The sequence below is a fragment of the Phaethon aethereus genome, assembly GCF_964289735.1.
Source record: "Phaethon aethereus genome assembly, chromosome: 20".
In the NCBI taxonomy this organism is placed as follows: domain Eukaryota; kingdom Metazoa; phylum Chordata; class Aves; order Phaethontiformes; family Phaethontidae; genus Phaethon; species Phaethon aethereus.
Window position 1 is genome coordinate 6,080,523 of NC_138596.1, and position 16,068 is coordinate 6,096,590.

General features: G+C 44.8%; 1 protein-coding gene across 9 annotated transcripts in view; it reads right to left on the reverse strand.

Moving 5' to 3' along the window:
• Nucleotides 1-251: 251 nt before the first annotated feature.
• DNM1 (dynamin 1) overlaps nucleotides 252-16,068 on the reverse strand; it is a gene marked incomplete at both ends in the record, with an annotated part of 68,996 nt that continues 53,179 nt past the window's right edge. For 2 of the 9 annotated variants that reach the window (XM_082008953.1, XM_082008952.1), the window contains 7 exons: nucleotides 252-779; nucleotides 9,720-9,938; nucleotides 10,338-10,579; nucleotides 10,756-10,926; nucleotides 12,150-12,161; nucleotides 13,402-13,513; nucleotides 14,127-14,236. In XM_082008953.1, coding sequence (XP_081865079.1) covers nucleotides 719-779; nucleotides 9,720-9,938; nucleotides 10,338-10,579; nucleotides 10,756-10,926; nucleotides 12,150-12,161; nucleotides 13,402-13,513; nucleotides 14,127-14,236 — 927 coding nt within the window. Of the gene's footprint in view, nucleotides 780-2,107; nucleotides 2,181-6,413; nucleotides 6,436-9,719; nucleotides 9,939-10,337; nucleotides 10,580-10,755; nucleotides 10,927-12,149; nucleotides 12,162-13,401; nucleotides 13,514-14,126; nucleotides 14,237-16,068 lie in introns of those variants that run through there. The other 7 variants (XM_082008957.1, XM_082008956.1, XM_082008954.1 and 4 more) reach the window with 5 other exon arrangements.

Consider the following 16,068-nt stretch of genomic DNA (forward strand, 5'->3'; position numbering starts at 1 on the left):
AATGCAGATCTGTTCCACCTTCCCTATTAGTGATAGCACCTGCCTGCAGGTATAGCTTTTTAAGCTCTATAGGATGAAAAGATTAGGTTATCATTAAACACAGTTTGAAAATCACCCAGAGAAGGAGCAAGAGAAAGAGAGATGGTTTTATTCTAGTCATGGAGACCTTCATTATACAGAAATGATAGTTTATTTCCAATAAACAAGAGTGACAGGTAGATCACAAACTGCATCACAGCTACTACCAGCACTGAGACAGTTCACCCACAAGTCTGGGGTAATACAATAACCCAACTGCACACAGCAGAGAATTTAACAATCGGCTCAAAAACTCAACATCAGGATTTGGTTAAATTCTTGGATGTGTGTGTGTATATATATGTATATAGATATTCTTTGCCTACTTAAGTATTTCCTAAAATCCACATGGAAGCACAAATGGCTTTAAACACCTGGACATATATAGATTTTTCATCTTATATATATATATTTATAGATATTTATAACAGTAAAGATATGTTTCTCATTACTACAATGTACTTGTTGGACTCCTTTAAGCAGCTGGGAAGAAAAAAAACCAAAAAACAATTTCACTACAGTCACATCCGATGTGTGCGTCACAATACACAAACAAAACAAGCCATGTGTGAGATTCGAGTCAGACCATTCCAGGACAGAACAGCTAAGAGGCAGGCAAAGAGTCTCAGAGGGAGCAGGCCTACATGTCAAATGGTGGTTTTGGGCTCTCTGGGCGGGAGGGACTGGCCTTGCCTGGCCGGCTGGAGTTCAAAGAGAAGAAAAACAAAGAAAAAAGAAAAAGGGGAAGGGAAGGAAAGGGGGAGAAGTAGTAAAACAATAGTTAAAATACAGAAAGGAACTGGCATCAGAACAATAGAGGATCCACAACAAAAATGAAGAGCAACAGCACTGAAATAAGGTAACTTGAATCTGAATCAGGCCTGGCTGAAAGCCTGTAACACAGGTGGCTCAGTCAGCACTGGCAGAGACATGACATCTGAGATGTACAGGGTTGGTATATTTTTAATTCTCAAGTTGGTTTTTTTTTTTTTTAATACATGTAGCATGAAAAGTAAAAACCAAACCTTAGGAAGATGAGTTGCGATCAACAACAGTTACAAGTTTCCCCAAACACGTACCATCCACATGCAAGAAGAAAAGGCTACAGAAAAAGTCACCACAGTACCCAAAAAACACTGAAAGATGTGCTTATTCAATATTTTCAAAAAAACACATCACACAGCAAACTCCCTGAAAACATTTGGTTGTCCATTTGCAAGGGAGGCGCAGCGTATCTATTCCCCTCTCCCCAGTGGGTCCAGGAAAGTCAGCCAAAAATGATGACGCAAGACAACTGCTGGCAGGAGCCAGTGCATCACCAGCAGGATTTCCCCAGCTCTTTTGGAGAGCTGAGCACGAGCAGGTCCATGTGCTCCCTGCACGCTGAGGTGTGTGCGTGTGCGCGCGCTCTCTCAGACTTCACTCTAGCAGGACTACGCCGGTCCATTGAGTTCCCCCTTTCTTGATCTCCCTGCCTCACTTTGATATAAGGTTGATTGCACTGTTCCCAACATGAATTTTTGCACCTTAGAAGTCAAACTAATACACAGGACATTTAATCTGTTCCTAACGGTGTCACATGTTTTGACAGTATTTTTCTTCTAAGTCACGCTTTTGTCTTCTTAACTACAAGAAAAGAAAATAGCTACAGATCAGTCCTAGGTGCTACAGCTAACTGATGCAGGCAGGACACTTATCCAGGCTAGACCAGGCAGATGAAATTACTGGACGGACAGCCACCACTTTGGACTTAAGGATGTCCCTGCGGCTGATCTCTCCGAGGAGCCTGTGTACTTCAAGGATCCGTGCCACTGAATAAAGGCTACTCTATGCTCACAAAGCAATACAGGACGCATGAGTGAAGACGAAGAGCTCGATCACTAGGCTAGTGTTTTACGACACACCAGGAAGGGGTGGTGGGAGGCAGAGATGTGGGATGGATGAGAGGAGTGACTGTGGCTGTGGAAGGGAGGGTGGAATGGGGAAGCCGCCAGCACGGCATTCGTCGCCAGCTGTCTACAGCCTCGAGTTATAAGTCTAAGAGGGACGGTTCAGCCGGTCGAATTATGGTAGGTCGAGTAGGTGAGGCGGGGCCCCTTCTGCTGTGAAAAAGCAGAAAACAAAACAAGAGAACACACACTGTGGTTAGCACAGCAATCACAGTCACAATCACACATGCTTCTCCACCTCGCCTGAGCCAGCAAAGAGAATAAAACTTGAGGCACAAACTACCACCAGAGTGCAAATCCACAAAGGAGACTTACAGGTTTATATAGGGCCTCGCACTGGCCTTTCTGCACAGTATGCAATCCGCTGGACAGCCAGTTTTGCTTTCTCTCTGAAATTTGGAAGTGCAGAAATTTATTGCCAGTGAGTACACTGGCTCTGGAACGAGAGTTGAGAAGCATGGACAACAGTGAGCTCCTGTATCAAGCACATGACAGTCACACAGCATGGATGGGGTCCTCTGAGACACGCTGCTGTCAGAGGTTCTTGGCTGGTTTGGATGAGCACCTTCTTCCCCTGCCCTTGAGGCTATAGAAAGCCTGAGATCCCCTGTTGCAATACATGATACTGATTTTTTGATGTTAGGGGCAAGCTTGCTGCTTTCAGTTCTCTAGTTCTGGTGCTCAGCAAATGCAGCTTCTACTTACTTCAATAGAAGGAACTTTGGCCATTGCTACTCCATTCTGTTTCAGCTCTTTTGCTGGTACTTTAGCTAGGTAACTGGGCAGCAACTTAAGTGTTTGCCCTCTGCATGGATTAAGTGTTGTAGGATCTCCTTCCTGTAAGAGACTGGGGAAAAACAAAACCCTAGAAAATATAAGACAACATCCCTGTCTCTCTCTCTCTCCTCATTACTTGAAAGACCACTTCAGACTCAAGACTACAGGCTTTTAAGTACTCTACAAATAAAAAAAAGTGTTCTGTAAGTTGGTGAGTCCAATCTATGTTTTTCCTTTAAAGCATGCGCCATACAGTGTCTGGAACCTAAACAGCATCATGACGATGCATCATTATAATTAAATTGTTCAGTACTAAGCCAGAGTAATTTTACAGTCCAAACTGCCTGAAATGCAAAGAGCAAACCCAACAAGATGTAGACCAAGCAGAAAGGAGGTATTTGCACTGATCATACAGAACCAGGTATCACAGAATTAATGCCTGAAGAATTCCACACTGACAAGCTTTAACTCAGATCACAGAGAATCATCTGGCTGCTGAAGGCCCTGCCCTAACACAGGGGCTGAGGGAGGAGAGGGAAGGGAAAAAGGGTAGAGGAGGATATTTGGACCAGTACAGTCTTCTGAGGTAGGGAAGTCTGTTTTGCACTGACTACAAGTCTATAATCATGCTGGTACCAGAGGAGCTACACTCCTGTAAACTGGCACAAGCTCCCTCATCTTAGCCAATGAACCAGAGCAACTCTACAGTCCTGTTTATTAGACCTCAGCAAAATTTATTGCTCCATATCTGTTAAGCCCCAGATCTCAAGACAATTACAACCACTTGTTCCTTGCCTTGGAAGATGATACATAAAAAAAGCTTCACACACTAAAACATTTCCAAATGTTATGTCGTTGACTGAAAATGTCAATGGGGACTACAAGACCCCATTGTGAGCATGCCAATCAAGCTACCGCTCCTGTACAGCAAATAATGGTGGGATTGAGCTAACCTAGAAATTATAACCACCCTGGAAGGATGCTGAAATAATACTATCTCCCAGGAGCTAAACTTGCAATGAGATGTTACAGCTAGGGAATCTGTGAACCTGAGCTTCATGACATGTGGGATCTGTGCATTATCTCTAAAGGGTGCTCATGGTGTAGATGCAGCCACACCAACCATTCCATAGCTGCTACTGTCATTGGAACAGTAATAGCACTTGAATTCAAGCCTTACAAAACTTCAGCTCAATCTTTAGTGAGATGCTGTTGCACCATCACATACATTAGAAGGCATTTTTTGAGAAGCTTGAAGAGCTTTTTGCATTTCAGGAGTTTGGACAGGTTGTCCTAACAGCCTCTGTGGATTTACATGAAAAGGATGCTTGAAGTTGCTGGACTATATAATGCATTCTGGCAAGAGAGGCCACTTGATCCTACCAGAAAAAATAGGGCTGAAATAATTTTCAGGTACATGGGCTGCTTTTTTGGGGGTAATGTATTATGATTGATTTTTGCAGGCACTTATTTCACTCAGCACTCAGAGCATTTTAGGGGTAGGGACTGTCACTTTTTAAAGTTACAGGTTTTGTCTCTGCTCCAGTTTTCTGGAGACATCTGCAGAATCTGCCTGGTAAGGTTACAAAAGGCTGAAAACAGTTTCCCAGCACAAAAAGGGACAGAGAAGTGTCTCAGACAGGCAACATTTACCCTTGAAATGCTGCTTCAGCCCATCTCACTACATTGCTAGCAAAGCCCTTTATCATTGAAAAGTCATTGCTCTGTCAGGACAACAAGGAACAGAGTTCTGCTCACAGGGAAGCCTGTCGCAGTCTCTAGTACACGGGAAGTAAGACCCAAGTCCCGGCAAGAGCCCAAGGAGACCTGTTACACCAACTGTCATGTCCTTTGAGGGCAGTCTTTCAAGCCATACCCCAACAGAACACTGAGCTAATCTTATCTAGGAACTAATGGGCTAATAGAGAGTTCTGCTGATAAGGACCTAACAGAGATAGTAAAACATTACATTTATTCCCTTAGGCTGAAAAAGGTTTTGGGTGGGATTTTTTGGGTTGTTTGGTTTTTGGTGTTGTTTCGGGTTTTAATTTTTATTTCCTTGGTGCTCTTCATGCCAGATTAAGAACAGAATGCCCCATAACAGCGAGTCCCAGAACGAGGTACAGACAACAGCAAGCCTCTTTCCTGAGGTTGTTCACCAAGATGCATGTTTCTAGGGTTGTCAGGGATGTCTGCAGTAGGCAGAGTATTGGAGGAAACTGCTGATTGCTCCAACACCTCTGCAGTATGTCATCAGTGAGGAGGGCTGAGGGATGACGTCCTCAGAGATGTCAATCACTGAACAATCACTGCATTGGTTTGATGTGATGTGACACCTCTCAGCTCTAACTGCAGTTACATGCAGCAGTAATGGACACCATCTGCTCCAAGATGGGGACTAGCTGTGAACTCCCCTGCCCTGGAACAGGGGCTTCAACTTCTGCTATTCCTATTGAGATAGGACTTCAGCACACCCCCCCTGCCCCCAGTTCTCTCTGCCACAGCCAGCAGCAAGGGAGTTTACAGGAGCTGCTGCTGCTCCACTCCAAGAAACAATGTCCACAGAGAAAGGGAGAAGGGGCCCAGAAAACCCACACCTGCCCTGTGCTGCACTCTCTACCCTTTGTCAATAAGAGCTGGAGGTTCCTGGGGAAAAAAAGACTCAAGAGAATTTGCTAGATCTCCATCTTCACAGCCCCACTCTCAGCATTAACAGGACAAAGAGGAGTTGTTGGGCCACAGTACACGAGCCTGCCCCAGTACCCTGCTACATCACCGACCAAGTGCAATGCTGTAAATGCAGGGAGAGATAGGAAAGGGAAACTGGCAGGAGCTCAGGGCAGGCTGTTTGGGGGGATACAGATCACTATATCCTTCCTTGCAGGGGCAGAAGGCAGAGGAGAAGGTAGTTTGAATGGAAGCAGAAGAGTAACCTAGAAAGTAAAGGGTCAAGTGGAGAACAAGCAAAGGTAGTTTGCTTCTAACTGTGATGATGGGACACAAGGATAACAGGGAACATTCAATGTCAGAGTTACCCTGCACTCAGACATGGAAGTCCGGATATTAATGACCCAAAGTCCTCCTGCCTTCCATGAGCACTAGGGACACAGTGAGGACAGGAGCACTTCTCCAGCCAGACATTAGAATATAAAAAGAGGAGTCTGAACTAACAGCTCCCGAAGTCTCTATCTTGATCCTAAGAGCTGACAAACCAAATCAAAACAAAGTTCATCCAGTTGATCTCCCAGTCAGCGTGGACAGAAGCCAAATGAAAGACACATGCAGTTTAGACCTTGTTGCCAGAGCTCATACCCCCATCCCACCTCCTCTATCTGGAAGCAAAGAAAGGGTCCTCTAGTAACCTTAAGTCAGGTATTGAGGTTTTCCCAGCTCCTGCAGCTCAAGCAGCTGCTGTCTCTGATCAGCCAGTTTTTCTGTTCAAGACTCCTCCCTTTGTGAGATCCTGGCAGAGGTGGTTCGTTGGACAAGGGACTCTGTTACTAATACAGGAACGAGGCAGCAGAGGTGAGCTGCAAAGTAATGGCGGATGGGGACACAATGACTCATGCATTGCAGGGAGAGTGCGAAACGTACCGTGGCTGCCAGTCCTCAGGGGTCACTGATAGTGATTCTGAAAGACAACATGAAATCAACATGGCAGTTCAGACAGTTCAAGGCAGAGGCCGCACAGACTGTCAGGAAGGTGGACCAGAGACACATGCGCTTGCACAGACACACATTTGCACGTCCCCCTGCGGACATGGCACAAGTGTGCACTGCTGGGTAGGGCTGCACTCAGCCACGCAGGACTTTGCACGCACAACCACAGCCTCAACCTTGCACGCATCCAGAACCCTGCTGTGCCCAGGGGCACGTCAAAAGCCGTCCATCTGTTCACATGCCTACTGGCCATTGCTCACGCACCCACCCAGCAAGTCCGCTCACACATCCAGGCTGACGTTCGTACCTGCTGAAGCAGCAGTATACCCAGCTCCCAGCACCCACCAGATGGGCACGGGTGGTTTGGCTTGCCTCTCACTGAGGATTCCTATCTTCTGACCATATTAAATGCTAGACTTGAAACAAACAGCTCAGGGAAGAGGGAGATAACATGCAGTCCTGAGCACCACCCAAAAAGGGAATAAGTAGGTGAAGACTGATATTGTGAAGGTCACAAATCATGATACCAGCTACTCTGACCTCCTAAATTATTAAAGTGATAGAGCTGCATGAAGTTGTGCTCAGTGATGCTGATCACTTGCATATTTTTCCTTAGATGTACCAAAAAAAAGAGAACCCATTAATGCCTTCAACAGATTTTTCCAATGGTTAAGTCATTCTTACTTAAACATTCTTATTTCTCCTTTGAGCTTGCCTAAGCTCTTTCTCCTACAGTTTATCAAACTATTTTAAACTGAAAATACTAAATACCTGGGGGAATATCTTCATAGTTTTCTTTCCCAGAGCAAATACTCCTGCATAGCTCAAATAGGCATACAGTCCACACACAGTCCTTCACTGTACACAGATAGGACTTTATATTGTTTGTAACTTTCAGCTCCCAAAGGTATGTATTTGGCAATATGGGCTTCCATAGTAGACTGAATAAATGCTAAGTACAGAAGCAGGACGGTAAGTCAGTCTTGTTTTAAGTTTACTTAGTTATATGCAGGAAAACCTTCCTGTGCAAGAAAATGGACCATGTGGTGTTTATAGGTGAAAGCAAGTGTATATACAATTTGTTTATAAAAAACAGAAGTGGAGCAACACTTGTCTTTAAGTGCATCATCCATAAAACCAGATGCTCACGCAAACTGGAGTCATAAACAAACTGTCAAACTTCTACACAGGCATCAGTGTGCATACGCACGCAAAGTACATCCAGCCACCACCATGCACTTCCAGTTCACTACAGTTCCTACAGCAAAGCCCACTCATGCCGTAGACAAGAACTTTGTTACACACACACACTAGTGTAGCCCAGTTAGCAAGAGAAAAGATGGGTATTAAAAAAGCAACAATGGAGATGGCATCCGTTCATCCATGGCAGAAGGACCCATGTCCAAGTGCTAGCAGGGAACATTCTTATTCTATATACAGGAGAAGAGAAAGAGTCCCTTGTCATTGGAAATTCTCCATTCATCAGTGAACTCAAATGACAAGCTGGTATCAGGATCCAGAGGAGTCTATGAACAACTGGAAGAATCAGAGAGGGGGATCAGCAAATGAGCATCACTTCACAGCTTCTGGCATTACATTCTCAACTCCAGATCAGGGCAGTCCATGCAATCCATGCATGCAATCCAACCTACCATCTCTCCTAAAGCCAGGGATTGCTCAGTTAAGTATGAAACACTTTCTCTCTCTGCTCCAGTGCTGTTCCCTACCTTCCCCTAAACCCTTCTACCCCATGCAAAAGGCAGAAAAGCCATTAAGATAGGCTATGACAGATTTATTCAAAAAAGGCCAATTCATTTCAGCCCACTTGGGGAGCCTTATCATAATGATCAGGTATATAGAATATTTTTCATGAGTGAAGAAATGAAACTGAGTGAAAGAAGAAAGATGAAGACAGAAAGAAGCATTAAGTATACTAAAAAAAACCCCCCATAACAGTATATGGAAAAGCAGGGTCACAGGAAGCAAGAGCCAAAATACACAGTGGAAGCATGCTGACATCCATAGGTGCCACCAGCAGGACTGCAGTCCCTGGGGCAACACTGAGGTATGTATGGACAAGTTACTGTGAGAGCTGCATCAAGGTGCATAGGGAGGACTGGGGCAGAGGCACCAAGAAAGTAAAACCATTTGCACACACCAGAGTCAGAAGGTGGTCTATAATCTCTTTGGATTGATCCATCTTTGGGCTGGATAGAGCCTGGCAGAGAACACTTCCCCCCCCCAAACAGGCAGCACCAAGTATGAGCTGGGGCACTATCACAGGAGGAAGACTGAACTGCCTCTGCCATACACCATCACCAGCCATTGACAGACTGGGTATTTCCACAGAAAATGGCAAAGCTTCAGACATGTGCCACCAGCACCCACTGGAGAGGGGGTATTTTCCAAGGGAAGCGTTCCCTCTGGCACATCATTGGGGAGTTTCTGGTTGTGTTCATTCTTTACTCTGCAATTACCTTCTCTTCCTCACAGGGAGGCCAAGTACCCAACATAAAAGCATTCCCGGTTCCAGACTGCTTCCTAAGTCCTTTTCAGGAACACATGCTTAGCTGCACAGGGGATAATCCCTTATTACCATGTTGAAGTGTGTTTGAAGTGACTGAACACAAAAGGAATTAAGTTTCCTAATGGGAAAGCAAAGCTGTGTGACTTGAACCTTATAGACTGGAAAATGTTCAAGTTGATTACAGAAGCAACAAGAATGCATAAAAAACCTCATTTCCCTGCCAGTGATATTGCAATATTCTTCTACCCAAAAAGCATCTGAAGAGCTTAGATGAAGGTCTCTCCAACTCACTTCAGAGAACTCTGGGCCAGGAGAAAAGGTGCAACCTCAGACTTTGGGGAGCCCTATGCAGAGGGGAACTGTCACGCCAGTGCTGTGATTTTTCTGGTGACCATCTCCTACTTGTGACCAGAGGCATTGGTACGATTGCTTTAACAGAGTCCTCTGGTACAAGGTCCTCTTCCCCCATCCTTTAGCACAGAGGTTTGTGCAGAGAAGAGGCTGCCCCTCTCTTCCCGAGAGCTGCCTTGGCATTGCCTCATCTGTACAGTGAAATCTCAGCGGACAACAATGCTCCCGCCTGTGGACCCCATTAAAATATCCAAAGTCTGTACTCACACCACGCACTCCATTCTCCTTCTACGGCCCAGGCAGACTAACTGCTGTCAAGGCTGCTACTCAAAATTTGGACACATCCCACCTGCATGGAGCAGTGTTTCAGGACTTACCTGGGAACACCAGGAGGAGCACGATTAGGCCGAGAAGGAACCTGAGGTGGGGGTCCAAAGGGATCGGGAGAGGCACCTGGCCTGGAGGGCACAGGGGGGGCACCACCCAGTGTGGACCCACCAGCAGGAGGTGGTCCAGGAGCTGGGCCTCGAGACCCAGGTCTGGCGGGTGGCACAGCAGGAGCTCTCCTCTGTGGCGTGGGGCTGGACGTAGGAGACCTGGCAAACAAACAAAAGGAATTCAACTGCAACAACAGGCCTGGGATCCCTCTGTCAGCACCAGGTCCCCATATGCTGCCTTCAGCGTTCCTTCTTTAGTTTCATGTCACACACCACCCTTTGGCTTTCAAGGGCCACGCCAGACTTCAGGTTGCCTTCAAAGCTACTTCAGGCCCCATCTCAGCTAAGGGTTTAGAAGCTTCCACATCCTCTGTAAAGACATAGTAGCCCTAGACAGCTTTCAAGGCCTAGGAGCCTCCCACCACAAATACCCAGAACTCTTCATCCACAGGGAGAAGAGGGGAAGAGGAGGACTCCCTGTCTCTGTCGGAGGCCCCAGCTAGCCACTATAGAGGCATCAGGCAGGTCTGTGGGGCTCTCCCCCTGAGCCTCTGGTACCTGCGTCCAGACGGTACGCTCTGCACCTGCAGCCAAGAGTCGTCCACCGGTGGGGGCATAGGGGTGCTGATAGTGCTGGTGTTGATGTCCCCGATGATGTTGAGGGCCTCTTTCAGGGCATGGTACATGCGCAGCATTTCGTCGCGTCGCTGGGCCTGCTCTGCCGATTCCTCCATCAGCGTATTTTGGTCACCACAGGAGTACAGGTTTGCCAGCAACTCCGAATGGATAAAGTCCTTGGTCTGTAAATGAGCAAAGATGGAATCAGTTTCCACCATCTTCCCCAAAACACTCCATTCTGTCCCCACCTCTTCCCCCTTCCAAGATGCCTTCAGTTTTTCTTCATTCTTTCTCTCCCTGCCTATTTTTCCCCTTCTCTGTGTCCCCCCACCTCCATTGACCACAGTGTGGTAAGTACATTGTTTATCATGAGGTGCATGATTGTCTTCGGCATGAGGTCTCTGATGGTTTTGTTGACAATTGCCATGTAGGAATCCACCAGGTTCCTGATCGTTTCCACTTGTCTCTCCAGCTGAGGGTCCATGGAGTGCATGAAACTGTCTGATCCATTCTCCTCCGCTTCACTTGCCTGCAGAGAAAAGGAGAAACAGATTGGTCCTTCAAATGTAACACAAAATTAGCTTTTCAAGAGAGTGCTAAGAGAAAAGAAGGGAACACTCAGGAAGCACATGCAATAAAACTTAAACTTATAGTTTGAGCTGTGATTGTCAATGCACAGCTCAGCTTGTACAGACTTCTCCAGCTCAGATCCGAGGAGCTTTAATAACGCTGCTCTTAGTAGAAAGTTATTAAACAAAGGTGAAAGGCAACAGGGACTCCTGTCCAACGTTCACAGGTTATGGCTCTAGTGAATACTCAAAGCTGTATTTTTACTTTTAATGTTTATAGCTTCCTCAAAGGGTCTTCATTTGAGCTGGGTTTTCCATGCCCAGATTCAGCTTAGACCTGAGAATCACTCACCATAAATTATGCCTTACAGGCTCTCTGGCTCTTTATACAAGTACAGAGAGGTGAAATGACTGCTCACTTCAGCCAGACCACAAGTAGATCAAAAAATCTAGAAAATCTTCCTGATCACTTTAATCGCAAATCCTGCACGATAAGTCATAATTATTTTTTCTTTCACACCAAGCAAATAAATCTCCTCCTGTCTGCCTGAAATGCATTGTTGAGCTTTCTGTAAGGTAAAACCTGAACTGTGCTGTTTGACAGCAAGCAATCGGCAAGGCTCATCCATTTGGGATCAATTTCAAAGCAGCAAGGCATGAAAGACTGCTGTCTTTCTCAATGCTTATTTAAAAAAACAAACCCACAACCTTGATTCTATAAAGAAATATCTTTCTTTTAAACCATCCCAGTCTGAAGGATTTGCAGCACTGTAGGAAATTGCTTATTTTTTGTTTTGGGGAACAAAATATAAGAGAAAGGGCAAATTCTTTTGTTCATTTGAGCTTTTCCTGGGAAAATCTTACATAATGAAGGAATGCAAGGTCTCACTGAGAAACAAAGTAAAGGAAGTGGATGTCCAAGAGGACAAGTTAAAAAAAATGAGGGTCAAAAACCCCAAGTAAGTTTACATCAAGATTCAGAAGTCACACAAAAAGGGAGAAATAAAAAGAAAAAAGGAAAATTCAACCAGGAACAGAAACAAACAGCAGCAATCCAACAGAAGGTACAAAGAGAGAGAAGCAGCAAATGCCCCTCAGGAAACTGTGACAAAAGGAAAAAACAAGAGAGAACTATCTGGTGAGAGCCCCAGGGGGCAACACAGGCAGAGAGCGTCAGACTTACTTTGTCCTTGTCCTGGCAGGTCAGTTTGAGCATACGTGGAAAAAAATAAAACAAAAAGGGACAAAAAAAATAAAAGACGACTTTTAGTTGGTCTTGGAATTTGGAGAAGATCCCATAACAACACTAAACACACACAAGACCACTCCCACTAAAAATACATAAATACCTAGATTACCCTGGAAGAAGTACAAGTGAATTGTTTAGCTAAACTGAAAATGAGATGCTCTGCAAAGGAAATCGTATTGTTAACAACAAAGGGCAACTTACTTGCCTACAATGGCTATTTGTTATTCGTTACACAGCGTTTTGAGACAGTCAACCTAGCGACCAGTGTTCTTATGTGAAACCACTCCATTTGTACACCAATAGGTGGCACATGTCCTTTACGAGTATGTGTTTAAGAGGCCCAGTCTGGTTCAAAGCCAATTTGAAGTCATGTCACTTTTAAGGTCCAGTCCCTAATCCTCTTTAATATCGCATCAGTTTGTCAGGAAATGCTTTAAGGCAAAAACCACAATCTTGAAGTGTAACAGGAAAGATGAATGCAAGAAGTCTATTAGAAGCAACAAATACAAACAGATAAGCAATTATCACTTTTCCTAATGGGAAAACTATTTATAGCAGCTTCTTCTCACAGAGGAACAGGAAGGCTTTGAACAGGAACATATACCACAATTCTCTAGAACATACTTTTAAAGCAGAGCATAATGCTGACAGCAAGTGTTGTGCGACAAGGCGAAGGGAAGAGATAAGAGGTCTTGCTAAAGTAGCATATTAAGGTATCTACCAAGTAAAAGAAAAATTCAAAGAACATCCTGTCCTAATTGGGTGGGGGAAGGAATGGGAGAACAACTAATAAGCCAGGAAGCTCCTAACAAGGCTATACAGTAATCGTTACTGAAAAGGAGTGGTGCCTTCACTCAGCAGACACATACCGCTTAGTAGTCAGGTAGTTAAATGTCCTTCTTATATTGGGAATTTAATGCCTATGAAACAAGAGAGCTAGAAGGGCTTAAAGTAGGCAAAAACTGCCTTGATTATCTTCCTTCTGAAGCTGCCAGTTACTTTATCCCACACTTCCTTAAAGGAAGGACAAGGACATACCAAAAACTTAAGTTTTTGTTCCAAAATATCCTCAGCTCAGGAAAGAGACAAAAACCTTCATAGACTTATTTTTAACATAAGAGGATGCAGCTATCTCTAAGATACATGCTGTGTTTCTTCTCATCCCATTATTATGGCTCTAACTTACCCCAACACGCTCTGGGTAGACTCCTGCACGAAGGAAGGAAGCCTTCCAGCTATCCACCTCTTCCTGGGTCTCACAGGCTAGCTCCAGCTGCCGGTAGTCCTTGTAAACATTCCTGAGGGGAAGACAAACATTTTATTCTTCTCTATTGCAAATCAGAGATTTGCCCATATTTGACAAAGATATGAATGACCAGGGAACCGTCCTATCATTTTAAGGCAGAAACACTTAGTCCCTTGCTAGTATCCTCATGATGAACCTGCAGAAGGAAATTAATTTTTTATGAGCAAGTTTGCCACCAAATCAGTTATGTGTTTCAGAGCATGAAAGAGATTCCCTTTTTGATTCTGTTTACTGCTGGACTTCTCCAGCCAACCCGGGTCCTCTATCTCATGTGGCTTTCCTTAGTCACTCACTAAGAACATTAATTATAAAGATAGACTCAAGCCACAGCCAGACCCAAGTAACCACACCAAATAGCTGAAGGCTAACATCACACTGCAGGCCATGCACTGGTGAAGAAAGACAATGGTACACATCTGTAAGACAAGAAGGAATGAAGTCAGAATTCTTTTAAGTTCCCCGACTCATTCAAAAATGGCTATCCTTAAAGGATACGCACATCTTTCCTGGACAGCTATCCCACCACGCTCTACTCCCTCCTACCTAATATTGCATAAATCCTGTCCCTAGCTTCAATGCCTTGGCATGTTGAGATGTGAGCATACCTCTGTTCAGTGTTGAAGAGAGCAAAGATGTGCTTGCTGGACATGAACCCCTTCTCAACATCTCGCAGTTTCAGGTTATCCACTGGTAACATGTACTTCTTCTCCTTCTCCTGAAAAAGGGATCAGTAACAAGTCACTCACTGCTACAACAAAGCCTCTACTCTCCCAGCAATACAGCCCCCACATCACCAGGGAGGCATTCTCAACCCAGTTCCTCTGGTCCCTTAAGTCTGTGAGAAAAGGGACCTCTAGAAACAAGAGGTTGTCCTTCCTGACTGCTTTTGTGATGTAGCCCAACCACTCTGCTCCATTAACTCCTCCAGGGAGCAGGTAACAGCATGGCACAGTTCCAATTCCCCAGGCTGTGATCAACATCAAGGTCCTCACCCTTCCCAGAAAGTGGTCAATCAGCACCAAGACCCTCACCAGCCACCTGACACTAAGAGCAGGTCTGCCTGGGAAAGGCTCCTCATACCTCTGTTCCCAAGACAGCATTAATGGGGGGAAACATTGCTACTGGTCAGAGTGCGCAAGCAGCCCTCGCAGCCCCACTGTCACAACCTCAGTGTTTTACTTTTAATCACTACAAGCCTATATCCAGGTTCAAGAAGAGTCAGGCATGTGATAGAGAAGCTCGTTTGACACAGAAGTTATGGACCATATCAACTTCAATGCACCTCTTCAGAAAAGTTGACTTTCTCACTTCATCCTTTTACTGTCCTACACTCTACTGGTTACTGTGAACCCTTTTAAAGCATTAGTTAAGCAATAATAAATATGCATCAGAAGATCAAAGAGCGGGTCTGGCTACAATAATACAGGTTACTAGAAGGTTACCTGAAGGCCTCCTGTGATAAAAAAAAAAATCAAGTAACTACGGCTCATTAACGAAAATCTCATGCTCTGAATGATTAGAAGCTCAAGCAGTATGAGCAGTTTACTGCTTGGTGAATGTTAAAAACCAGAGTCTGAAAATTCAGTGACCAGACTTGGAAAGCTTTAAGGGACCCATTTTTCAGAGTAACTGCACCCACAACCCTCTAGTCTGGTTCTTATGAGACATCTCCAGCTAAACAGAGAACAAGGCATCCAAAAACCAACCTCAACATTTTTGACCTTAGGTATCATCTTTTAACAAACAAACTTGATCTTAATTTTTACATTTACATTCAGAAACTAAATCAGAAACCATTCTCCCTGCTTAGTCTCAAATATGGACCTACAGCAAATTAGCAGAGATGAGCTTGGTTTAAGGTTCCCATTTGTAACATCCTGTTCCAGCTGGGTATTATACCCCAGTATAACAAGAGAGGGAGCCATCACACTGGTCTCCAGAAGGCAGAATGCAGCTTTCCAAGACTGAAATAGAAACAGAGCATACTTTTGCGTGCAAGCATGCACGTGTGACTGTCCCCTGGTGAGCATCTTGTGTGTTTGTAGACCTTTCTTGGCTGGAAACAAACCATGATTGCTCTCAGAGGAAACAAGAATGGAAAACAAAGATGGTCAGTGAGCAGAGATCCTGAAGAGGGGCAGGGCAGAGCAGCAGATAAGGATGACAAAGCTGCTGAGCTCAAATATCCAGAGGACGGCAAATCCAGCCTAATGTCGTCTTAAGTTTCAGTTAAATTGACCTGAGTTTGCTAAGGATACCAGACAGCACACAGTTCAGACAGACCCCAAAGATCAAGCTATACCAGTCCATTACAAAATTTATGCAACACGAATATCCCAGAAGCCAGCATCTAACAAACAGATCACTTGAGCAGCTGCCAAACTCTCCATTCTCTCTCAAAGATGCCAGGCTATGAAAGCCAGAGAGCTCTTCCAAGCAAATTTCCCTGGATTTTAATATTATTGATCAGTCTAGATTAGATGTGGGCAAACATTTTTGTGATGGGACATCTGTCAGCCAGGTACTCATCTGAGAGCGACACAGACC